This window comes from Tachypleus tridentatus, chromosome 9 (genome assembly GCF_004210375.1).
Source record: "Tachypleus tridentatus isolate NWPU-2018 chromosome 9, ASM421037v1, whole genome shotgun sequence".
NCBI classification, from domain to species: domain Eukaryota; kingdom Metazoa; phylum Arthropoda; class Merostomata; order Xiphosura; family Limulidae; genus Tachypleus; species Tachypleus tridentatus.
Window position 1 is genome coordinate 135629012 of NC_134833.1, and position 26746 is coordinate 135655757.

The 26746-nt window shown below is 30.4% G+C and overlaps 1 protein-coding gene across 7 annotated transcripts in view; it reads right to left on the reverse strand.

Annotated features, from left to right (window-relative positions):
* Positions 1–628: 628 nt before the first annotated feature.
* LOC143226445 (uncharacterized) overlaps positions 629–26746 on the reverse strand; it is a 37066-nt gene continuing 10948 nt past the window's right edge. For 3 of the 7 annotated variants that reach the window (XM_076457415.1, XM_076457410.1, XM_076457414.1), the window contains exons 2-5: positions 19420–19630; positions 18045–18137; positions 7905–8029; positions 629–5603 (exon numbers count right to left, since the gene is read on the reverse strand). In XM_076457415.1, coding sequence (XP_076313530.1) covers positions 5129–5603; positions 7905–8029; positions 18045–18137; positions 19420–19617 — 891 coding nt within the window. In that variant the 5' untranslated portion in view covers positions 19618–19630 and the 3' untranslated portion in view covers positions 629–5128. Of the gene's footprint in view, positions 5604–7904; positions 8030–18044; positions 18138–19419; positions 19672–26746 lie in introns of all 7 variants that reach the window. The other 4 variants (XM_076457411.1, XM_076457413.1, XM_076457412.1 and 1 more) reach the window with 2 other exon arrangements.

Consider the following 26746-nt stretch of genomic DNA (forward strand, 5'->3'; position numbering starts at 1 on the left):
TGGCCATGTAACAGTTCCTGTTGTCCACAAGATGAAAATATGGAGTTTTACATAATACACCATTTAGAAATGTATTTTGAACATGTTCATCATAATAACACAGGGTGGCCTGTAAGTCCATACCCCTCCATATGTTGTGTCTAAACAATGTTATAATACTAATGATGAGTTACCACAGCATTTGGAACAATAACCCCTGCTATTTTGAGGAAAATGTTTCACATAACATGGCGTCACATAATATTATGCAGCGTGAATGAGGGACAGCACACAGATACACAAGATATATGGATGGGTAGGGACTTATGGGCCACCCTGCAGAATGCTCAAAGTTGTATTGGTGAACTGCTTTTTTAAGTACATGAATAATGTTCCATTTCCTGCCACTTGGTTTTAACTTCTTTATTTCAGATTTATATTATCTAGTTTAAATTGTTTGACAGACCTTTAGTAACTATGTTAGAATAAAACAATCACGAAACAACTGATGCCTTTTGCAATACAATAAAGCAGGATTAATAATAATAAAAACAGACAATTTAATTAACACAGTTTGTACACTACCATTAACTACAATAACATTACTAAATCTGTCTAATGAGCTGTTATTGTTGAATGACAGAGACAATTTTTCTTCACAAGTTTTATTTTTTGCATACAACATAGCAGAGTTACAAAATTGATGACAAACTTAAAGATGATTCACAAACTCTTCATAAAAATATGGATAATGTACAAGATTTGCTCTATACATCAAGTACATTTAAAAAACAGAACAAAAAATAAAATACCACTACAGCCTATTAACCCTTATGTATGCATAATTACTAGTCTTTATTTACAGCAAATTTTATTACTCCAATGATAAGTGAGTTCTGCAGGTGTAACAATATTAAACAAACATTCATCTCTTAGTGTCATACGAAGTTTTCAAATGCTGGCATTCTCTGAACAAAATTAAGTATTTTTTTAGCTATTAGAATCTTTCATAAAAAAAATTGAAAATTCTGGTGTATAGAGAAAATATTGAAATTTAACAACCATCTACAACTATTGAACAGTATGTACTATTGAAACTTGCTGAAAAATATTAATAATTCTCAACCCACAACTTGTTTTATATGCAGCAATCTCCATAGTTGCATCAAAATACTAAAGAAATAGTTCTTTTTATTAAGCAGTAAACATGCAACCCATTAAGAAATACACTACTTTTGTGAATAAGTTTCATAGCAGAATTAGAGTATAGTTAGAATAGCACATACAACTAGTTACGGTCTGAATGAAAACCAGGTCATTAATTGCATACGTTTTGGTAAATGTAATAAATTAATATTTCACACAGTTATGAAGGATTTCAAATTTCATAGAATATTTTATTACATATTTCAAGTATGTTTTGACGTAACTTCCCTGTAAATTTTCAAAACATTTCCTTCTGAACAGAAACTAACTAGACAAAAAAATAGTAAAAATATCCTTTTACATGTGCTGGAAAGTAGGAAATTCAATTTAAAACAATACGTATACAAAAAGTAACAAGACATTTAATTCTTAAGCACAGTGTACCCTTTTCTTCTCATTGTGTTACCATAAGCTAGTTACAGCATGTATTAATTTATCATATCTTACTAATATTCATGAAATGTTTACTTAGAAAGCAACTTCTTTATTAGAACCAATAACATAAAAATCTTTCTATCTCAAGTAAATATACACAATAAACAAATTATACTACTAGCATTTACCGTAGGAAACGTTTTAATAGTCGTTTTCAGCATTTTTTAAAAGTATTTTTATTCAGTATCATGGTTTTATTCTACTTTCTACCATAAAATTTCAAATCCCACTTTTGTTTACAGATCTAGTATAAAAGTCACTGGAACAAATGCATAATTACATGGTGTTACAGGGATATTAAACACAAAACCATTATTGACACACTTAAAACATTTACATAAAAGCAAACAACACAAACACTAATAAAATAGATCACTATAAGCAATATAAAACTACATAAATTTCATGTTACTTAGAAAATCTAAAAACAATTCCCTCACAGATGACATGCCAGAAGTCAAATGATAAAACAAAGTCTATTTATCACGACACAATATATTGTAACCTTTAAAACTTAATATCTTAAACTGTTGACCAGATATTACTTAACTCTACTTACTACCAACATCAAGTAATACTTAAGCAAGTGGTTGTCAAAATGTAAAAACAAAATAACCACATTATGAAACTAATCTATTTCAGATACAAGTCATTTGTTTCATTCACAACATTTTCAACAATTTTCTTAAACATTTTGTAATGAATTTCTTCAAAGTTTTAGCTTTGAATTACAGTTCTTAATCTTGCAAAAATTTACCATTCAAAAAATATTAAACAGTTTCTTGTGAGGGTGATTTAAACCAGAACAGGTAATTAGAACAAAGACCATACTTGTAAACTAGTTTACAAGATAAGTTATCAAATGATTTCTTTACAAGAATCACAACAATAGCAACAAATAAAATTAGTTAAGAATTATCAGTGTTTTATGTAATTGTTACACAACAGTAAGTATAATACTTTAATAAACTTTAGATGCCAGTGTCTATATATCTATAAGAATAAACAGACATTAGTATATAGTTACATGAACAGTATTACGAGTAAATAATATCCAAGTGATATTGTAACACAGTTTCTGAACAGGTATTAATTTCAGCATTTGTTCCATTAAGGTAATGTAATCCAAAATGTTCAACTGACTCTCAAAACAAAACTGTTCATAGAACACACAAGGTTTATGATACAAAATAAACTCATCTGTATTTCAACTAGGCTTTTAATCTACTACAACTTAGAAATTACGAATTCTAGGTTCAACATTGTATCTGATGTACTGTTTGAAATTGCATATTACAATTGATATACATTGAACAGCCAACAGGCAAAAACAAAACTTCATAATAAAATATCACAAGTATTCTATTAAAATTGTGTTACATGTTAAAAATTAAACTAGCATAATTAAAACAAATTTTCATTGCATAATAATAAAAAAATATATTACTTTGACTCTGTGCCAGAATTCAAAGTTTTTTTTTGTATTTCTGAATAAAGTCTAACTATTTAAATCCAAAAATTCTGTTTTCTTTAATTTTAAATTTTTGGACATTTTTTTATTTTCCTCAAAATAATGATTACTTGCTTTAGTTGTTCATGCAAAGCTAAACTGTAGCTACCTGCACTTGCTGTCCCTAATTTTGATATGGTAGACTAGAGGAAAAGCATAAAGTTAACAGCACTCATCTCCAACTTTTAGACTACTCTAACTGAACAGTGAAATTTCAGTCACAGTTTGACATGCTAACCACAAGAGGATAGAAAAAGTATTTCCCAATATTTCAATTAATGAAAAACTTTGTCACAGTTAGAACACTTAATTTTGTGGCATGAAGCATGAAATTTGGTAATATGGATTCAATGCAGCTCTTATCCTAGACCAGAGATTGATGTCAAAAATTTTGTGAAGTTTTCAATAAAGCTGAATACATTGTTGTAGGTAAGAAGAAACAGTTGACAGAAAATAAATTCTGAAAATGCTGTTAAAATGTTAATTTGAAAGCTCCTCAGTTCAAACCTTAGGTTACATAAATAAAACAATAGAGTTATTTCACTGCCTGTTTCCAGTGGAGGCACAAAAAAATAAAAAAATTCACCAGCAATATCACAGTAGTTGACCTGCATGAATGTAAAGTTTGTTTACCAATTCAAAAATCATTGTTTTGCATTGGAGACAGAGAAGCCAAACAGTCTTCTGTGAGTAGAAATATCCTGTATTCAAGATACTGAAAACTTTGTATCTTTCACAATGAAGCTCAAGGTTTACAGCTCAAACATTATCCATATTTACTAAATAGATTTAACATTGCAAAGAAAAAGGAAAATTATAAATGTAAACACATAGCAAGCCATCAACAAAATGACAAGACTGAAACAATAATTTCATTACTGCCTACAAATAACAGCATTAAGAACAAATTAAAATTGGCAAAAATAACAGCTGCATACATGTGAGAAAACCTTGATGAGAGAATGGTTCAATAAAAACAACAATATTCCAATATTCATAAAATTTAAACTGTTAGAATTATTATTATTATTAAAATACTTGTATGTGGTACTGTTCAGGTTTTCACAAATTATCTACATGAAGCTACAATGGAATAAATCCAACATAAGTTAGAACAATTAGCAGCTAGGCCAACAGATGAAAGGAAGTTCCAAATCAAGTTTTCATATGTAAACCTTATAATCTCAATCTTTACACAGCTTTCTGAAAGATATTAACATTTATGCTGAACATACATTAACAAAACAGGTCATCAAGGCATGATTTTTTTTTTTTAATAGTAAGCATTTTTACTTAAAATGAAGCAAGGAACATTTTAGTTATTATTATTATTTTTTAAAAGCACCAATACCTAGCATACAAAGATCCTATGTCATTGTAATATAAGATCTAGACTTAGGTAGATGACAAAACAATTGGTGTTGCAGTAATGGAATGGACATAATTTATCCTCTTCATCGACAGAATTCGGTAACACTTGCACATTTTAATTTACAAAAATGCATGAACAATTATTTTTATCTTCACACAACTTGCTTTGCAACTTGAATCCTATACTGAAGTCAATCTATTCTATTTCTTAAGAAACAGAGTATCTGCAGTTATAATTTCATATTTCTTTAATTACACTAACTCAAACACTTTCAAGCCAGAGTAATAGAAAACATTGTAAAATAAAAATACCAAGCACTAGCTTATGCCACATTATTCAGATCCAAGTAAAACTGCGATGAATCTAGTTATAACAGGTAAGTAACTTAAAAAGACATATGTTTAGATATATTAATGCATTTAGAATTGTTTTTTTCTATTGAAAAAGGGAAACTGTTATTCTTGTTGTAAAAAGAAAAAACTGGTCATGTTTTATCAACTATTGCTTTTATTTTTTTCTGATACAATAAAGAAAAAATGGTTTGGCAACAACAAAACATTTTGGAATCTAAAGAGGGGGGTAGTAAATATTGTTTTCAGGTATGATTGTGTGACATACAATAAGTATTACTTCTTCTTACCTTTTGACTTATTTGTTTTAAGTTTAGACTTTTTTTCATTACTTTTTTTCAATTTGTGTCCAGTATGGCCAACCTTTGGTGAATATGTTTTCTTAGCAGCTAGTTTTTTTTGAGGAGAGTCATTAGATTGCCCTTTTATTGATAAGTTTTGTTCAGAAACTTCTTTTGTGGACTCCTGTTGAACATAGTTTGAAAGGATTCGCTTTTTGAGAGAGGTCAGTTTCACACGAAGTTTTGGCGTTTTCTTCCGTGTACTACTTACACTCGAGCTCCTAGACTTCTTCTTCTTGGGTGAAGAGCTCCACTTCTGAGAACTACTTTTACGTTTTGTAACAGATTTAGCTAGAACTTTTGAAGTTTTTCCAGTAAGTGTAAACAGATTCTCTATATCAATATCAATGTTATACTTTGATAAGTATGAACGAAGTTCTATTCTGGATCTCAGCTTTTTACCATCAGGCCTAAAAATTAAAACAATATCTAAAAATGGTCATATACAGTATTTAAGTTACAATCCATGCATGTTCTAAAATTTAAATATACATTTATAAAACTAATTTTATAAAATATAAATACAAATATATTATCACACTATCTCCAGGAATACTCTTCTTTTGGCTTTAATGAGCAGAATTTTGAGTTTCAAATGTTATAATTTTCCCTACATCTAAAAAGGTTAAATTTTCAATAACTTTCTTCTTTTTATAATTTAGGTATATCTTAGTTAATATTCCTTTCTAATTTTTAAAGTATTATGTCTGTTGGAAATATGGATCAGAGTAGTTCAGTATGGTTATTTTAATTAGATACCTGATCTTCACTTACATATCGATGCTTTTCACCTCAAAATACAGTTTATATAATTCAGGATTTATAAGAGGTTATGCAAAGATGACTTATGTATTTATCACCAGAAATGTTATGCCTGAAACCAAAAATCACAGCAAGATAACATTATGTCCAGAACTTATAAATTTGTGAATAATCTTCAAGTATTTTTTTTATTAGCCAAGCCAGCTATGTTTAAGAAAGCAGAAAAAATAAACACTCATACAAGTACAACTAACATTTTTGGAATAGAATTGTTATTTATCTATATTTGACAATAAACCTCAAAACATTCCAAGAAATATATTTATGACACTTTAAGTAAACTGAATTTACTATTTAATCTTCATTGTTGTGGTAAAGGTTAATGACTCTTTATAAATCAATGCTATAAACTGTACTGTCCTTGAAACCACTCTCCCACTGTTGCTCATGTTTAGTCTTGCTGATACTGCAGTTTACTTTGTGACAAACTTAAAGTTTAATCTTAGACCAAACTTTCTGACAAGCATTATACACAACCTTCACTGTATGTAGATACTGGTTTCTAAAAGCATGTATATGCAGACAAAAAAGAGAAACTGTCAGTGGACTTGCATTGGAGCATTATACAGGCATATAACTTAATGGAATTGACCAATTAGTTTCTTTGGCAATATGTACAATTAAATTCAGGCTTTTATCCAACTATCCTATTCACCTATCTTCTGAATGGGAAATTATCTATTAAGATGAGGAAAACATTAAAACTTGGATTACAAGGTGGGCAAATATATTAATGTCAGTACCACAAAAATATGTTTGCCTAAAACACAGAAGACAAAACGTTTCTTTGACCATTACCACTTAATAAAGTATTTTAACTCCTTTTTCAATTCTCTCTTGTCATGAACAAACATTGATGTAGATGCTTTAGAGCTGATGGTACAAACCAGTACTCTGACTACAAACATGTTTAATAACAATTTCAGATTCAAACTTAAATCTGTATTCATTTCCAGAACAATTCAGAATGATAATTTTCAAAGATGAGTTTTACCCTTGTCCAGGGTGAATCTAATGATATTTTGACTTTTTCTTCTCACAGTGGTGATTATTTAAAGTTGCATAAAATTTTAGAAATCTTTAAATTTGTGACTTAAAAATTCACTGTTTAATTCAGTATTTCTGTTAATTTTTGAGTTGTAGAACTTCAGAAATATTTTCTTTTTGATAACATTGTTTTTATCGTTGGTTTGAAAGTTCCAATTAGTTTCCAGTCAGTTTGTTTGAACTCGAGCGATATTCATTAACATATGTCATTTGATATTTTATTTTTGCTCATCACAATATTTACCATTTCTGCCTTTAAAGTGGTAAAAAATGACAAATATTTAATGGTGATACTGGACCAAACCTTTTAAAACAATATCTGTATTATTTATGTCAGGTTTGATAATCTTGGTCAATGCCATCTATATCTACAAAAATAATTTCTTTTGAATAAATTATTAGATGATTTATAAAAGTACATTGTTTGAATATTATAAACTTGAAAATAATATTCAATGAATAATTTGAGCCATTAGAATAAGGTATGGCCACATCAAATTCAAAATTCTGTTTAACAAGACCTAATATATTTCTTTTTTAAACTAAAACACAATAGAACGATGTTCAACTGAAATAAAAATCTACAAATAAAGAAATCTTATCTTTCAAATTCTATACACAACTTAAAGTCAGGCAGTGATAAATATTTCAAGTTTTTATTAATATTTATTTTGGATAATGAGTTAATTGTTATAACTTATCCAAGTGTTGTATTTAAACTTACTCTTTTACAGTATATTCTAAGGCAATGTACATGCCTAAGTAACAGAAAAACAGTCCACTATCACATATATATATTCACCAATATATCCATCACTGACTGAGCTTCAATTTCTACTTACGTAAAAAGATATACATCATATTTTCCTGCCGACTTTCCTGACTGTCTCTGTACAACTTTACGACTCCACCCTGGTGGCATAGTTGGTTCAGATATCTCCTGACCATCTGTATTTTCTTCAACCTTCTAAGTTTCAATATAAACAAGTCGTTAACGTGTGAGAGAGTTAAAATGTACCAGAAATATGCAGTTTTAAATGTATTTATTGATTCAAAAATCAAGAATAATTTATCAATGAAAACAGGATTGGGAATCCACATCATTGTGTTACCTACAAGAAGAGTTTTTAGGTTCTAATGGCGTTTATCATACTTTTTATTTATAAAATTAAAGCTACCAGCAATTCAGGCAACTTAGAAAACAAACTAGTGATGACTGCAATGCCAATGAATATTTAATTTTTCTTAAAGTAAGTTATTAATACAAATAGTGTCTCAACCACCACTACTACTACTGTTGTATCCCAGCTGAATCATCATCAGGACCTGATGAAGCAGACAGTGTGGCTGCATTTTATTATTATTTTTTCTCTTCAGATTAAACCAAAAGTTTTTGTTAATAATTTCAATCAAGCATCAAAAGGTGCTGATAAGTACAAAGTTTCTCTTATATATTTATAAAATAAGCTGTTATTTATACAAGTGAGAAACAAATTGTATTTAAATTCAGTTGATATGAAATTAGTTTCAAAACCTGATTTTCATTTATTTTTAAGACATCTAATCCTATGATTTTGCTGTTTCATTCAATATAAATGCATATGCCAATCACATTACTCCACAACAAATCACCCTCTTCCCTCAATACCTGCAGCACAGTTACATAAAATAAGGCACACATTATTACTCCACAACAAATCACCCTCTTCCCTCAATACCTGCAGCACAGTTACATAAACTAAGGCACACATTATTACTCCACAACAAATCACCCACTTCCCTCAATACCTGCAGCACAGTTACATAAAATAAGGCACACATTATTACTCCACAACAAATCACCCTCTTCCCTCAATACCTGCAGCACAGTTACATAAAATAAGGCACACATTATTACTCCACAACAAATCACCCTCTTCCCTCAATACCTGCAGCACAGTTACATAAAATAAGGCACACATTATTACTCCACAACAAATCACCCTCTTCCCTCAATACCTGCAGCACAGTTACATAAAATAAGGCACACATTATTACTTCACAACAAATCATCCACTTCCCTCAATACCTGCAGCACAGTTACATAAAATAAGGCACACATTATTACTCCACAACAAATCACCCTCTTCCCTCAATACCTGCAGCACAGTTACATAAAATAAGGCACACATTATTACTCCACAACAAATCACCCTCTTCCCTCAATACCTGCAGCACAGTTACATAAAATAAGGCACACATTATTACTTCACAATGAAAAATTAACATAGAGTCAAGGGATCAAATTTATACTGATTTCAGTCAACATCTGGTCAATGGATGACCCCTCAACCCCTACAAACACTCCACTAGATTAAGAGCCACAAGAGAACACAAACACTTGTACAGATTTTTCTCACATAATGGTTTAGAAGATTGCAAGTAAAATCTAAAAACAAGTAAAATACATTTAAACCACAAATACATAAATTAATCTCTTAATGCTATTTCTGACTCTTGACTTTGAATATCTAACAATAAAAAAACTGCAAATACTGTCATGGTTAGAATGGGTTGATTTAACAGATTATTTATGAGTAACAGTTACAATGTTTAATTATTTTGAATATCCAAGGATTAGAAATATTGTTACTAGATTTGCTTGCCCTGTCTTGCCACTAATTATAAAATGCCAAACACCGGGCCAGAGGAAAGCCAACTGTCATAAGTTTATTTTTTTCTTGTTTGTACATACCATGCTTTCAGAAACACAGGGTGAATCAACAAAGTGATTATGAAATACCATTTATCACCCAGTTCTAGCCATGGGGAGGTCAACATCTTAACCCTCACATAGTTTATAGGAAATGTGTGCAAGGAAAAAATCAATTTTAATCTCAGCTGACATAATCTGTAAATAGCCAGAACAAACATTTTATTTTAGTCACTTGAAATGGAAACATTTAAAATGTAAGCTCATTTTCTACAAGGTTATTAATAATATTCATGTGACACAAAGAAGTAAGGTCTTTAATTTGACTAATTACCAACACTGCTATAGAATGGAAGGTGTTAATTAAGATTTGACACCCAAATACAGGTTTCAGAACTAAGTTTGTTTAGAAGTATTATTTAAATAGTAAGGTGTTAGATATTTCAAAAATTAGGAGCTAGTTAAACCTTCTCTGAGATGCCTAAGTAAATTGTTCTTACAAACTAGAATGATATTCAATAATGTTTCACACAATAAAGCAGATCAGCCATCGCTGCTCTGCTTTCAGATGGCTAGCAGTTTCCTCATGGATAACAATCTGTTTACTTTTGTGCACATTTTAATCCTTAAATTTTGTTCAAAGTTTTTACTGTTTTGTTTTTGTTGGTCTCTGATATACCCATGAAAGATCTGCATCTTCATGGAGTCCAGCATGCTACTGGGAAGAAAATCTCTATAGAATGTAATATTGGAGTCTACTTGGTCTAAAAATTTGTGATAAACACAGTGATTGCAGTTTTTTTTCACATTTCTTTTAATTTATTCATTGCAGATTCAAAATTAGAGGAATTTAAAAATAGCATTTCAGATCTTTCATCTCCAAAAAGTCACTGCCCAAAAGACCTTTCATTCAATACCAGAACTCCATTAGATAGCACGATCAATGAGAGACAGAAAATTCCTAAACCTTATTTATACTAGCAGAAACCCCACTCTATGAGTGGCTGTTTGTACTAATAATTACTAATTGTAGTATTAATACCCCAGTACACAAATTTAGAAAAAGTGAAAGGATGTTTTTTTCAGTACTGCACAGGAAATATGTTCTTCAGCCATGTGCAACTCACTACATCAAAATAATTCAGTGTACAGAGCTCAGAATTTTCACATTTTACAGACAAACTGTAATATTTTTATATATTAAAAGTGGTACTGTTTGTTGAATAAGTTTAATTACTTCAGTTTCTCAGTACTGCCTTTAAAAATTACATCAAGTAATCAAACCCTTGTGTAAAGTCCAAGTGAAAGTTGCATTCTATTATAAATAAAAGGTTGTTACACATACCACAGTCACTTTTCTAACTGCCTGAATCTTGAACACCCACAATGTGAAATTTTTAAGGATTTTTTATTTGCAATGCAGGAGTTTTGGTTACACATATAGATACTTACATACAAGCTACATCTATTACAGTAAGAAGATTTGCAGTATAATACTTCAAACATTATGGTTTAAGCACTAAGAATCTGGTAAAACATTAGAAATCAACAGGCCTAAAAAATTTATGACACAAATCACTAATGTTTTACCCTCAAATTCCTATTAATTTGTACATTACAAATATATCTGTTGTCTCCCACAAGTCACTGCCCAAAAGGGCTTTCATTTAGTTTCCAGACTCAGTTGTAATTGTTTATTCTCATATGATTTGGATAGTTGGAATAACCAAAAACAGTAAAAGTTGGAAACACAAATTTGATGAATTATTTTTGGGCATTATGATACTATTATGGTAATATTTTGATTACTTGAACAATTGAATTAATCAAAAACTGTAAAAAGAACTAATTTTTATTAGTTGATTTTTTTAAAGATGTTAATTGATTTAATCATAATTTAAATGAATCAATTATTTTATGACACAACTTAATGTAATTAAAGCTCATAGACAACCTATTATATTAATTAACCAAATTAATTACCCAGTTATAGTAAATTGGATTGGATGAGATATAAAAGATATTCTGAAACATTATTTACATATGCAGTTTAATACTTTAAAAAGGTGCTTAAATGCTGAAAATTGGCAATGCATATGAAAACAATAAACCTTAAAATTTGACATCAATTTTTTCACTGTAGATTAAAAACTATCACAGAATCATAAAAATAACTGCAGTTACTTTTTCTCCCATAAGTTGCTGCTCATGAGGCATCTTGTTCTGGTACTGAACATTCCAAGTTAATAAAAATTGAATGACAAAGCAATAGAGGCTGTATTAAATATTTATTAAAGGCCTAATTAGCAATGCTGTGATGTTATTACAGTTTTCTTACTAGAAATAATGTAATGATTTGTCAAAAATTATAATTCTGTTTATAGTGTGATGGAATGTCACACAAATCATTGATTTAAAGAAACTCATGCTTCTCAGCCAGAATGAACTATGTGTTGTTCATTGTTTTCATTATGCTCTTTGCCCAAAACATTATTCATACAGCTTTCAAATATGCATTTTAACATATGAACAAATACTTAAATAATAAAATGGAATGTTCCAAAACTGCCATAATTCAACTGGCTTTCTAAATGATGCACGAAAAGGTTCAAACATTTCACTATTTACAGGAACATTGAATTTGGTCTTTTCTCAAGAAATCTGCATGGCATATAGTATGTTGCCTTTCACATTCGTACAGAAATTATTTTAAAAATGTCAATCACTTAGTAAAATGGCCTTTTTACTGGTTTTAAACATGTAACATTGACAAGTATGCATGAGCAAATGATTTCAAAAGCACAAAGAGTTGGGAAAAGTTTCTTTGTTGAGCATAGCAAATTTATTGGTATCTCAGAAAACAAAACAGGTGAGAAGTTAGTTTAAATTTTGGTCTCTCAATATTTACAATATGTTTTTAATTGACAGACATTTTAAAATCCATACAAGGGAAGAAAGAAAATTTAAAATGGAGAATTCAGAGCAGAGAAATATGCAACACAGATAAATGAAGGGTGAGAACTTCTTTAACTTTATTTCTTCACTATAGAAAGTAAGACTTGTATACTATTAAAACTTCAATTGTAAAATACACTTTGATGCCAAGTTCAATGGCATATATTGACAACAAAGTTATTTTAAAAATTTCTTAATCTAACTAAGTGATTGTGGTTGGATGTTTTATGGTGCAAAGCAACTAGGCTATCTGCAATAATTCAGTAAAAAGTTAATATTAAAATTATTAAAATTCATACAAGGAAATTAAGGAAAAACAAGGCAAAGTTTAATTTTTTAATTAAAAACATAAATAGCATTAAATTCAATTTTTACGTCTAGTTCACAGTGGTAAGAGAAAAACTGCAGTAATACAAGTAAATGATTGTGAGAAGTGCGCTTTGACCCCTATCCATGCACGCAGAATTAATCCAAGGCCAAAATGTTTGTTGAAGGGCAATGCTTTTTTTCCCCCACAGGGGTTTCATATACCATTCTTGAAATGATCATTAGTTCTTGGTAATTAACTCAATTATCTACAACCACTGATTATTGTTCTGTAAAATAATGGATGAATTGTAATTAATTAATGTCTGGAATACAACCAACTAGTCTATAAATATTGCCATTATGAATTTTCATTGTAATTTTGGTTTGCTTTTATTGTTCTTTTCAGATATTGCAATTATCCAAGTAATTTAAATAAATGCCATTGTGGTGTTGTTAAGCACAAAGTTGCACAATGGGTAACCTGTGCTCCTTATCCAATGGATACTGTAACTCAATTTGTATAGTAGTAAGGTTTTTAGTTAAATCATTAGAAGATAACAAATTAGTTTAATATAATTAATTGAACTCAATGACAAATCTACTGGCAAATTTTACTCGTCATCCAGCTGTAATGCTCATACAATTTATAATAAAGTGACACTTAACACAAGACTATAGTTTAAATAGTTTGAGTAAAAAGTTGATTACTCAACAAACAAATTATGAGCTCAGGACTCAAAAAGCCTGAAACTGAAATTTTTTATCTTTTTCCTGCAACAACTTCATTTAATGAGCCAGGTGTAAATCAGAAGTGATAGAGTATTACTTGTTATGCAAGGACCTAACTGTGAATAACAATAATGAACACTCATTTATGTTAACATTTCAAGAAACATTGTAAAGTAAAAAAAGTAAAACTAGATATAGTTCAATGAACCATGTATTAGTGCTTATCCTATTTCAATGTCTTGAATTTTACTACTAATTTTATGTTGGTAAGTATAAGATTTTGTAAATTATTTTGCTTAGTTTTATTTTGGTTGAATAATCTTAAAACAGTGGTATCGTAACCTTGTTGGAGGTGCTGAACCCTGGAAGTTTCACACTTGCATTCATTGAACCCTTGGTAATTGGAAAAATGAAAACAACAGCCAAGGGAATGGGCTTGGAGAAATCAGGAAATTTGTTCAAAGAACAAAACCAACAAAACATGAGTTTCACACAAAAACAAAACTCAATGAATACTTACTGCAAATCAATGTGACTTTTGCTGTCACCTTTCAGAGACAAGTTCAGAAATGCACAGCTTCACCTTGGCAAGTGCCACCCTCATATCATTTTCGCAATAAAGTCTGTTCGTTTTCTTCGTTTTTATGTCTAACATCCTCGAAAAGGATTGCTCGCAAAAATACGTTGTAACAAACGGTATGAGTATCTCAAGGACTTTCTTAGCAATAAGAGGGTATGGTACGATTTGGTGACACCAAAACGTTGAGAGCATTGTTGTTCTGAAAAGTTGCTGTTGAACCTGGCTCTGCTGAATTTCAATGATTTCGTCGAGGTATTCATCATTGACATCTGCTGTTGCAACACTAAACATGAACGACTTTTCCACCCACGCTGAATATGACTCTGGTGGGGAAGTATCCATTGAGAGACTTTGCAAGCTCATCTAAGTGCATGGCAATTGCTTGATTCAGTTCCCTGGGTACAGAAATGTCTCAGATTTCAGACACATCTTCGATCTTACTTACACAGTTGTCCAGTAGGAGAAAGTTTGCGAAGTTATCATTCTCTGTTCGTCGTTTCCATAACGGTAGCTTTTTTTGAAAAGCCTTCAGGTTTTCTTCCACTTCAATGATGTTGACTTCACTGCTCTGCATCTGTTGATTGAGATGATTGAGAGCATTGAAGATATCGGCCATGTATGCCAAAATGAGAATGAACTCCGATTTTTCAAAGCAATCTGCATGACAATGTTGGTGCTCTCACAAAAACAGGGCTAATTCCACACACATGGCAAAAACACGATTCAGCACCTTTCCTTAGGATAACCACTGAATGTTAGAATGGTAAGAATGGTACAGAAGCACCTCAAATTCAGAGCCCATTTCATTACACAGCTCTTTGAAGATGTGGTGCTTCAGGGCACCATTTCACACAAAGTTCACACATTCCATTACAACTTATTACTTCTGCCAGTTTTGAAGGCAAGGTTTTTTGTTGCCAACAACGCCTGTGCAGAATACAGTGTATTACAATGATGTATGGTGCATCAGCTTTCACCAGCGCACCAAAATCAGAGTTTCGTCCCAGCATGACTGGAGCTCCATCCGAACAAACTGCAGAAACCATATCCCATAAAAGATTGTTGTCTCTGAAGAAGTCATCCACAAGTTTCATGTTGGCTGCCTTAGTTGTTGTAAGAGGCTTACAAAATAAAAAAAATCTTCTTTTCTCTCGTCGTTCTTCACATAGCACACAAATACAACAAGCTGGCTTAGACTGGAAACGTCGGTGGTCTCATCGAGTTGAAGGCTGAATTTTGCTGGGCTTGAAATCAGAGCTGCAACTACTTGAGCCAAGATGTCATCTATTCTGCTGCTGATGCTGTCATTTGAAAGAGGAATTTGGGATAACTTATTTTCAGCAGCTTTTCCCAGCATGATATTTGCCATCTTCAATGCAACTGGTTTTACGAGTGCTTCACCAATGGTGTGTGGTTTGACCTGCTTTGCAATCAAGTATGCAACTTTGTACAATGCTGTGAGGATCGGTTTGTCAATGGGTACAAAGTCACCGAGAACAGGCAAAGTAGTCTTTTCATCGAACCTGGCTCTCTTTACCTTGAATTCAGCAAGCGTCATGTTCTTGTATTTCCCATCTCCATGCAGCTTTAGGGAGTGTTCTCTTAGTTTTGCTGGTGCTAGACTAGAATTGCTCAACTTGGCATTGAAAACGCTGACTCCCATCATGTTCCGTTATACACGTGAATCCATACTGTACGTATTCGCCCGATCACTTTCTGTTTTTGCTTGACATAGTTAGTATGAAGGAATTGAAAGATTAGGAAAAAAAAAATCACAAATGACGCAGGATTACTACAGTCACAAGTCAACATGAAGTTCCCTGCAGCACAGATATTAAGGCCAAGTGATGTAATGTGATCAGCCAATGATGGCCATGTGGAGCATGACGTCATGAATCATATGATACTGTTATTTGTAACTTCATGATTCTTAGCTAGCCTTCTACAGGTTTTATTTAGTGGCATAATCAATAGTTCTATTTATCACAAAGTGGAAGTGAAATTGAAAAAAAAAACACCTTCAGTTATTGTTTAAAACTATTACTTTGTTTTGGATAATGTGTATCAATAACTTGGTGAAAAAATTATCTCTTACTTATTTCTAACAGTTAACTCTCCATATGTGGTTTAGTCATTTTAACTACGATAAAACTATACATAACTTTTAACATAAAGTGTTTCTCCAAGAAACTAAGAAGATTTTATTAAACATTACAAAACTTTTAGACAAAAACAACTAATTTTTAAATTAAATGTATATTAAATTTTTGTCCAACTCAAACTAATAATTCCAAGTGCAAGGTAAGTTTCATGTTAAGAACAAAAAATATAATTTTCATGTTATAATTTTTAAATTATATTTGCATTACCTCTAGAACCTCCTAAATAAATATCAAAAGTCTTTCAGTAACACTACACTTTTATCTTTTATTTTATCTACCATAAAAGTATATGAGTAAGTCCATTGAATGACTTTGTAATCACCACAGAAAATATTAAATAAATCCAAATCTGACCCTTCTAGAATGACTGCAGAATGCAATAGAAAATAACTATTTATCTTGAACAACCTCAGGCTCATAACAGCTTATATCTATTTTCATTATACAGGGTCTTCGGAAAGTCACTGGGCAGTTTTGTCTGTTAATAAATATACAAGTATACAGTGACTTTCCAAACACCCTGTATTTTACTGTTCTTTTAAGTATGTGAATATTATCAAACAATCCAGTGAGAGGGCAGAGTTCAGTATGAGCAAACTTTCAGGATTCATCATGTGATATCTAAATATTTCTTGTGCATTACTCAAGGCAAACAAATTATTTTTTCATTTCAGTTTTTTACCAAACCTAATAGGTTTTTAATGTTTACAAAGCCTATATCAATAAAATTATAAAACAAAATCAATTTAGTATTTACTCAGAACCAATCCCATTTACTCTCAGAAACCAGTATTCACTACACCTAAATTTATCACTAACTTAGGTGTCCCAAAACTAATTCACGTAACTTAATACACAAACAATAATTCAAACAGTAAAACAGAATATCCCAAAACTATTATGATTTCTGTTATTTCAACGATTTTTTTTATTTTTTTTTATTTTTATTTTATTTTTTTTATAAGTAGAACACCAACTACAGTTTTCCCTCAATAAAATCTGCTTGGAAACTAACACCTTTTAAGAAAATAAATACAGATATCAGCAACCCACAGTTCACAAAATGCCATTTTACTGGCTATAAACATGTACCATTGAAAAGTATGTATGAGTAAACAAGTATTTTCATAAACCTGATGAGTTGGAAGAATTTACTTTTAACTTCAAGCTTTCAATATATATAGTTGATATTTCTAATTGGTGGACATTTTAAAATCCATAAAAGGGAAGAAATGAGACCTAAAATGGTAAACAAAGAGACATGCGACACAGATAAGTGACCTTTTTCATTTTAAATTATGTTAAAATTTGAACTTACATTTTGATGTCAAGTTTAATTAAGTTTTGATTGTAAGCCTGTAAAGAGATTGTCACATGTACATTCTGATCTACCTGTATCTACAAGGGTTAAAATACAGTGAAAGGATAACATTACCTCCCAAACACCCACTTTAGTATTTTTGCAATAATCATGCATTATCACAGAAGTTATCACAATTGTAAACTTTAATATAAACGAAGCTCTTGCATTACTGATCTCTCATGGTCTACTCACAGGCACTGCTTGTACTTTCTTAGAGCTTTCATTTTTCTTGTTTGGTTTTGAAGAGTCTTTTTCAACAGATTCTTCTGATGCAGCTGTTTCATCCTGTGAAAAATTTTCTAGTTGAACATATAAAGTGGTTATTATATTGTGGAATACGAAACAAAGACACTCAACATGCACCTGCAACAATATAGGTAGAATTACTGTAATATATCAAAAATATCTGTATGAAATTCTTTACAACAGAAACATTCCATAATACAGTGAAACCCCTCTAAGCAGCCACCCCTCAGATTTGGTCACCCCTTGAAAGTGGTCATTCAATCACAGTCCCTTTTTTTGTTTACATAATCCCAAATTTTGTACAGTGGAACCCCTCTAATCAGGCCAGTTTGTCTCAGTCCAGAAGGTGGCTGCTTTAGAGAAGTTCCACTGTAAAAAAATTACACAGCATAGTTCCACTGAAAAAACAAAAATTTTACTGTTTTTATGTATTGCTAAACTAAAAAATTTTTTTTTCTAAAATATTGCCAGAATGATCATGAAATTTTGAATCCCTCCTCAAATGTGAAGCATTCATAATCTTGTAAAAAACAAACAAGTCATTCTCAAATTAAATTAAAATTTGCATTATGTTGGATACCGTATTTTCCGCCTAATAAGCCAAATTTCTGGCCCTAAATTTTGAACCTGATTTTTGGGGGTCGGCTTATTGGCCGATCACTCCTTTCGGAAATTTCTTCTTCTTAGGAAATGTTTTTCTTTTGAAAATTACCATAGGCGGTAATTTTGTCCCATCAGCAAAGCACGTTAAGACTACAGTGAAACGTTGTTTCTGGAATTTCATTGGTTACCTAATTACAGTGAGTGGAGCCAATAACGAATGACATATTGATTCCATCTCTGTCTCAATACGACACGTTCTGCTTTACTACAGAATGCCAATGATCACACACAACATGCATGTTGATGCTGAAACGAGACTAAGAAATCATTTTGAAGAAACTTGTCACTTCTTAAAAATGGCTTCGGCTTATTGGGTGGTAATAAGCAAAAACCCTCATTTTCAGAGTTGAAAATTGGCCTCGGCTTATTCGGTGATTCAGCTTATTAACTGGAAAATACGGTATTTAAAGATATCTGATAAGGGATACAGACACTTCAAATTTTTATACAAAATAAACAAATTAAGAGAAATGTAGGGGAAAGAAAAAAACCCTGTAATTTATGTGATTTTTATCAGAAAAAAAGTGTTAAAGAAAATTTATTACAGCATGATCCCCCCCATAATTAAACTTATCAGAACAGCAAACTGTGAAGCTCAAGAAGCACACACAAAATAATAAAAATATTTAGAGATGCTAACAAATATTATAAAACTTACTGCTGAACCAACTAGTGTAGTGTTCTCATCTTTGGAAACTTCAAGGGGTTTTCTTGAACTTTTTTTCTCTGAAGTTAAAACTTCCCGGTTACTCTCACTCTCTCCTCCATTTGTGCTGATGTTTTTTCCTTCAGTTCTCTTTTGATTGACTTTCTTGCCATTGCAAACTTCTTCATTCTCATTAATGTTACTGGACATGATTATCTACTTTCTGTAGTTTCAATGGAATTGGCAAAAGAGAAAGAAAGAAATCTAAACGTGAGAAAAAGACTGCAGTTTTAATGTAACTGTTTTTAGAAGCAACTTGGTAATTCCACATGGTATACAATCAATAAAATGACAAAGCAGGCTACTACACCCCAAAATATGTGTTACACAGGTACAGATACATGTATGTTTTCTTAGCATGATTTCAGAGAAAGCTTTATCCTTCAGCAAGTTAGGAATTTATACGTAATATCTGCAGTTCAAACATACACACTGTTACCAAAATTTACTTTTGTCAAAACAGAGTAATTTAATTTCTATTCTTAATATGTTTCCATATTTGTATGAAATTATAATAAAATTGTTAATTTTCAGTGAAACTATTCAAAGTTATCTAATGTTACAGCTGATTTTTAGAAGCTTATTTCAGATGTTAAAAAAAAATATAACACTTCTGATCAAAGCTGTTCCATACACACAACTAAAAGTTAATCCAATAATGAGCACAGCATTACATTCTCACTAGTTTTACTTATATTATAATGCATACTTTGTCAATTTGGTACTCTCACCATTAATAATACTTTTACTCATAATCAGTGTTTTTTTGATTGAAAGATTCTTTATGAAGGCTATAGAGCAGATTTAAGCTGAAAAGGTGCTCTTCCAAAAAAAACTGCAAATACTATAGTACACCATTATCTGTATCACATATGTAGTAGTAACACAGTTACAATAGTGAAATTTTACCCAACGACAAATCTGAAATACTAATATAAAACATAGTTCTTCAAAATGTATTGGTAGTTATATGTTTCAATGTACTTCACAGTCTAAACAAATACAGTTACTATGGTAACTATATCAGCAACATTAGCCATTCCTGGTTACAAAGGGACAGGCTAGAGAGGCATCTAGTTGACATTACCCATTGCCATAGGCTACTCTAATCAAATAGTACAATTTAACATACTCGTGGTCCTAAAAGGAAGAACTAGATGTGTGTGTGTGTGTGGTATCTGGAGTGGGTGGGTTAATGTGGTAAAAACCACAGCACCTCCAATCCACAGTCCAGCAAACTAATTCCTGCACTGTAGTTGGCAAAGAGGTGCGAAAAAACAATGTTTCACAAAGAAAAATTGTTTCACTTTTGATTCAAAATGGCACAAAAAAAGTTACAAAATGAAGAAGCATTAGAGCTGTATTGTAGCAGCTGAAATACTTGGCAGTCAACAGGTTAATGATGTTTGTCATTTCTCTTGCTGTGCTTCAATTTCCCAATTGTTCTGGGAATAAATATCTAAAAACAAAACTACACTTGTACGATGTTGCACACTAGTCTGAATTTGGCTTTTAACAGAGTAAAAAATTTCAAAGTATCATGGTAGTTATTCTTTGAAACAAAAGTTTTATCAAATTACTAAGTACCATTCTGTCTTCAATGATTTCAAGCAGTACATTTAGTGTATTCAAAATCATGTGATTAATTTAAAATTAATTTGTATTTTACATTACAAGTTTAGATAACATCCTTTTGAACCATCTAAAAGATTTCGTAATTGTCTTGTGCAACTGTAAATAAGGTGTATCTTTCAATAAAGATTTGTTTTTATTGTCACACATTTTGATACATAATTATTCTTTAAAACACAAAATTCAAGTTCTGACTCGAGACTACAACAATTTATATTACAGAAGCAAATAAATACTTTGTTCTGTGTTAAATTTTCTTCCAAAGTTTGCTTTGTCTTTTCTTATTGCCAGATCATCTGTTAAATTTATCAGGTTTAGTGTTTTTACGATTATGATGTATTATAGCTAGTCATGCTATTTTCAGTTAGTTTTATTAATCTATTCATGTTATTTACTTTTAACTATGGCAGAATAAAATGTTTTTTGTCATATCTATTTGTATCATTATTGTATAAAATAAGTTGCAATAAATAATATGTACTAAAGTGTGTACCTTGTGAAATAAAAACTTATATGAAAATACAGAAATTAAATATATTATTTAATTACACAGATTACTAATAGAATTTCTTGGAGAATATTATATTGAAACATTCTACCAAGTTTAAATTATTTGAGAACAGCTTAAGCCAAGTAAGGTAGTAACAACCATTGCCGATACACTCACCTTACCTGAAATTTAATAAAACCAAGAAAAATAAAACTACATCTACATGTTGTAACAGGTTGAGTATAGGTGTTGAATGTAACAATAAACTACCAACAACAGGTTGCCATAAGTAACAAGCTTTAAGTCACTAAGCTGTTGAAGGAACTAAAATCAATAGTGTTAGTAATATGTCAACTTTCATATATATATATATATATATAGACACACACACACAACAAGTAAAGAGCTATTTGGTGACAAACGACACCATACGAGTCTCAAAATGAAGATCTGCAGGTAGAAATGTATGAAGTAACAATTCTTATTTATTCAATATATTCAAAACATAAAGACAATTAATAATAAAACCTATTAAAAATTAATGTTGACCAACATATTCATAAACTTCTGGGGAACACGAGTATTGGATGAAACACAATGTACATATTGAAACATTGCTTAAAAATGCAAGTATTAAAACAGTCTTTGTTATCAACTGAATATCAGTTGCATTTAGAATATAAAATTGTAGACACTTACAATTTCCAATTTCTTCCTTTTTTCTTACTGAATACATAAAAATATTTTTTTACACATAAAATTGCCTATTAAAATGCAAGCATAAAAGATAAATGTTCTTGCTCTTTAATTTTAAAAAACCTTGATGAATCAGTTCAATACATCTATTGTATGGCTTGCTTCATTGCATTGCAAAATGCAAAACAAAACTACTGGATAAAATAGTTTTAGTTTGGAAATGAACTTTCTACAGATTATGTCTCATCCCCAAATATATTTCATGTGATGAATTCTTCTTTAGATGTTATTGAAAATGCTTATCCTGACAATGCAAAACTTTCCCATAAAGTTGTTTTATAAAACTCTTAAATTGTAACTTAGTTTTGAACTTAAAAACCCCACACACAGTTTCAATGCATTTATGATCGTTAGTGTTGAAAATAATTTTTTCAATGTCAACATTATAAGCAAATTAAGTGTTAATTTTATAAGGCTTCAATTAAAAATGTAACAAGTCTTATATTCATTTGACATCCATTTCAGTGATTTTCTTTGTCCATTCAAAATGTTGCTTAGAGCAATCAAATCCTACTTAACCATGAATTCAAAAACAGCAGTCTTGTTGGCAAAATGAAACTTCATACAGTCAAGTGCTACATTACTTGTTCACTACCTCATCTTTTCATATTTTTATGTAACTTTATAAGTTATAGGAAGCATTTTGCAAGCTTCAAGAAAAAAAAACAAACAGGACTGTAATTGTGACAGAAGCTGATAAAAAAACATGTCCTGACATCTAAATGAACCTCTGTTGAACTAGAAACCAAACTGGCTTATACAATTGAAAAATAAAGCATAACATGTTCCTATCACAAGTTTGCCACTTCTCAAAACTGAGATACAATAATTACATCACACTAAGACAAATGAAACTGAAAAATGTTGATTGCACTACATTATAAGGAACTAATAAGCATTATCCTGACTTCCCTTCTAGATGGTATGATCTGAGTGTTGTTTTATACTTAGAAAAAAAGTAAGTCCAGGAAACTAATAAACACTAATGTCTTCATTTGGTGTGTTGAAATAAATCCATAATAAAAATTTTTGACATAAAATATTTTTATACACAAGGAAATTTTGTTGTTATATAAATGTCAAGTTTTGAAAAATTTAAATGTGTAGAAGAATGACAAATTAATTTTCTAGATACATTTTTACTTCAATGGTGCATTTTTGCCAAAAGGGCATGATGCATCCACCCAAGCACAAAAGAGCTAAAACAGGCTGGAAAAGTGTATGGGGAAGCTTTGTATGATAAAACTAAACAGAAGTAGGTGACAGAAAAAACAATTTTGAACATACTAAATGTTACAAAATTCACACAAATTTGCATTGTAATATCCGTATCATTTCCTTGTAAGATTACACAAAAGAGAGCATAGTACCAGAAAGTTATTGGGAGTATTTATTCTATAATATTTTCTACTACCACCCTACTCTAAACAACATGTGGAAACTTCCTGCCCTTTCTTCTATCATGATCTTTGAAATACTCATCCAAACTCTTCTTTAAACTCCCTTCAATGGTGCAACTTCTACCACACCTAAAAACAAACCCTTAAGTCAACTAACCTACAAGAAAAGTAACAACACTGCCTTAATTGGAGTTGCTTAAGTTTTACATATCTTATTTTTTCTCATATTTTTGTTCACAATAATTTTTTTTAAGAAACCTTACCTACATTTATGAATTCCAAACCTATTAACAACTTTGAAAATTGTTACCAGATCTTTCAGCCTAAGACCTTTTATGTTCCTTCTAAACTGGAATCATCATGATCACTCTTCTATGAACCCCTTTCAGAAACTCAAGATCCTTTTTCAAAACTGGACACATTTAGCTCATTTAAATTCAGCTCTCATCCATCAAAATATCACACCCAAGTACTTTTATAAATACAGGTATGTATTCAAAAAGTTTAAATACAAATAAAACATGCTAAATTCCACATACAAATATTTAAAAGAAAATACCATTACAACATGCACCACAATAACATGCTTCTGGGTTTCCAAAGTTCAAGCCCATTACACCAATGCCTTGAGTTTAATTTCTAACTTTTTCATTCCACCACATAGATATGCCACCTACAAGACTGTCAAAACACCTAAAAAAGTTAAAACTTAAAAATCACTAACATAAATCCCTTCCTTCAAGAATAAATTTGTATTTATTCCATTCACTGATGTCTTCCCTGTTACAGCATTCAAGATAAAGAAATGATAAAAAAAAAACTCGTGAAATCACTAACCTTCCATGCAAAATACAAATGGGCATCTCACAATAATTAATGAGATTAACTGCAATGTTGATGGTAATTTTTTTGTATTTTTCAGTGACTTATCTTACTATGAATCTATCATAGAAACACAAGCACTTTAGTTCACAAATATTTTTAACTAAAAAGGCTTAAACTATAAATAATTTTAGTGGTTCATTTATATAGTTTTGTTTGTAAGAAGTTAAAAGCTTGGAAGTTTCATCACCAGAGTTGGAAAACAAACAAACAAGGTCTTTAAGTTAAAGTCATGAAAGGGGGAAAAAAATAGAATATTTTTTATTGTATAATGTGGTTTATGACACAGAGTGATATGTGAAGGCAAGTACTGTGCTGTCAATAGAAGAGGATTATCACCATTTGGAAGGTTTAATTATAGGGATATTGAATGAATTAGTCCTCTTTATATGAGGGCTATTTTCTCATTGAATACATAAAAGCATATTTTAGATCAAAACTTAATTTTTATTGGATATATGGAGTATAATATTTATGGTTAAAATGTTTCACCAGACTAACTTACTACAACATTGTAACTATAAATATTATAGCTTGCATATCCAACAGTAAAAAAAAAAAAGTTTTAAATATTAAATAACAGGGTATTTCCTTTATTTATGTTATATCTGCTCTTAGAACTGAAAAAAGATATAATTATGCTCATGTGAGCAATTACAATTTATCACTTAATGTTTTTATTGAAACACATTCAAGAGTTACTGAATGTTGTTTCACATAAAAAAAGATAACTTACAGAAAATGCATGACATTTCAAGTGGCATATATAATTGGAAAAATGTTTTGTGTGGTATGTTTTTTAAGCTCAATCACACTCAATGTACTTCTAGAGTTTATAGTATTCCCATGCACTCTTTTTCTAAATGGATGTCTGCTACATTTAAAATACCTATTTTAGAAGAACATGAAATTCACAGGCAAAACCAAAAATGATGTTTATAAAATAAAAAAGCTTAAAAAACACTAGTATATTTTTAAAGACTCAGATGTTTTGAAGCAGTTGACTATTCTTTTTTTATGCTAACTTTCTTTTATCACAGCTAAAGACAATTCTTAATACCAGAGCTGAGTGATAAGTGATATTTACAAATTGATTATGGTTGATTTAAATCAATTATTAACTACTCACCCACCCAATAAGGTTAGTAATGATTTTATTTAAAATATATCACAACTGCAATTAGAAAAAAATTAAGCAACCAGTTAATAAATTTATTTACATACACTGTTTGAATGGGATAAAAAAAATTTGAGTCATAATATTTTGCAGTCATTTATTAAGTTCACCTTATGTTCAAACATTGCAACTCAATCACACTACATTAAATATCTTTAAAAAAGATACCATAACCATAATTTTAAATAAGAAACAATCAACAATATATCTATTAATAACCCCTCATCAATTTCCATCCATGTGACCTTTTTGATATTATACATACATTTCTGTGTAAATAAACTACTTGTACCTAATAAAATTTTTCTTTAAACACTACACCCTTGCTACCAATGTTAAACATGCAATAGTTTTTCTGTTTTTGTTTCCCATTCAATCCATCTGTGAGCTGCATAAGCTTATCTTATCTTGCATTTTCTCATGGAAGAAACAATCTGTAGCTTTCAGAGATAATTTAACACACAACTACTTTAATAAGTCATAAAGAAAGGAACCTTTAAATAAGTTTTTTATTGCCATTTTCAAAATTTTATTTCATCAATAAATGATCAAACCTCCAGATGACACTGTAACAAGGTTTGCAGCTTCACAGATAATAATTCTAACAATGTACATAAATTCTAGAATATATTCAAATTATTGAAATGTAATCAGATTAGCATATGAATTTGTGTTTAATATTCTCCTTTCAAAAACATTTAAGTCAAGAAAAATAAAAAAACTAAAAGAAACTGTCTTCACCTTTCAGGCAGAAAAAATTAAAGATCAATTTCACCCTTTTGCTATGAGCTTGATGTAACGTGTGAGTTTGTCTACCCATTTACACAGTAAGTACTTGAACTATAACTTTTGTTACATCTATTGTATCTTCACAAAATCTGGCAAACCTTTAGTACAGATTAAGTATTTTTTATACAAAACAGATTCTTTAATGAAATATTT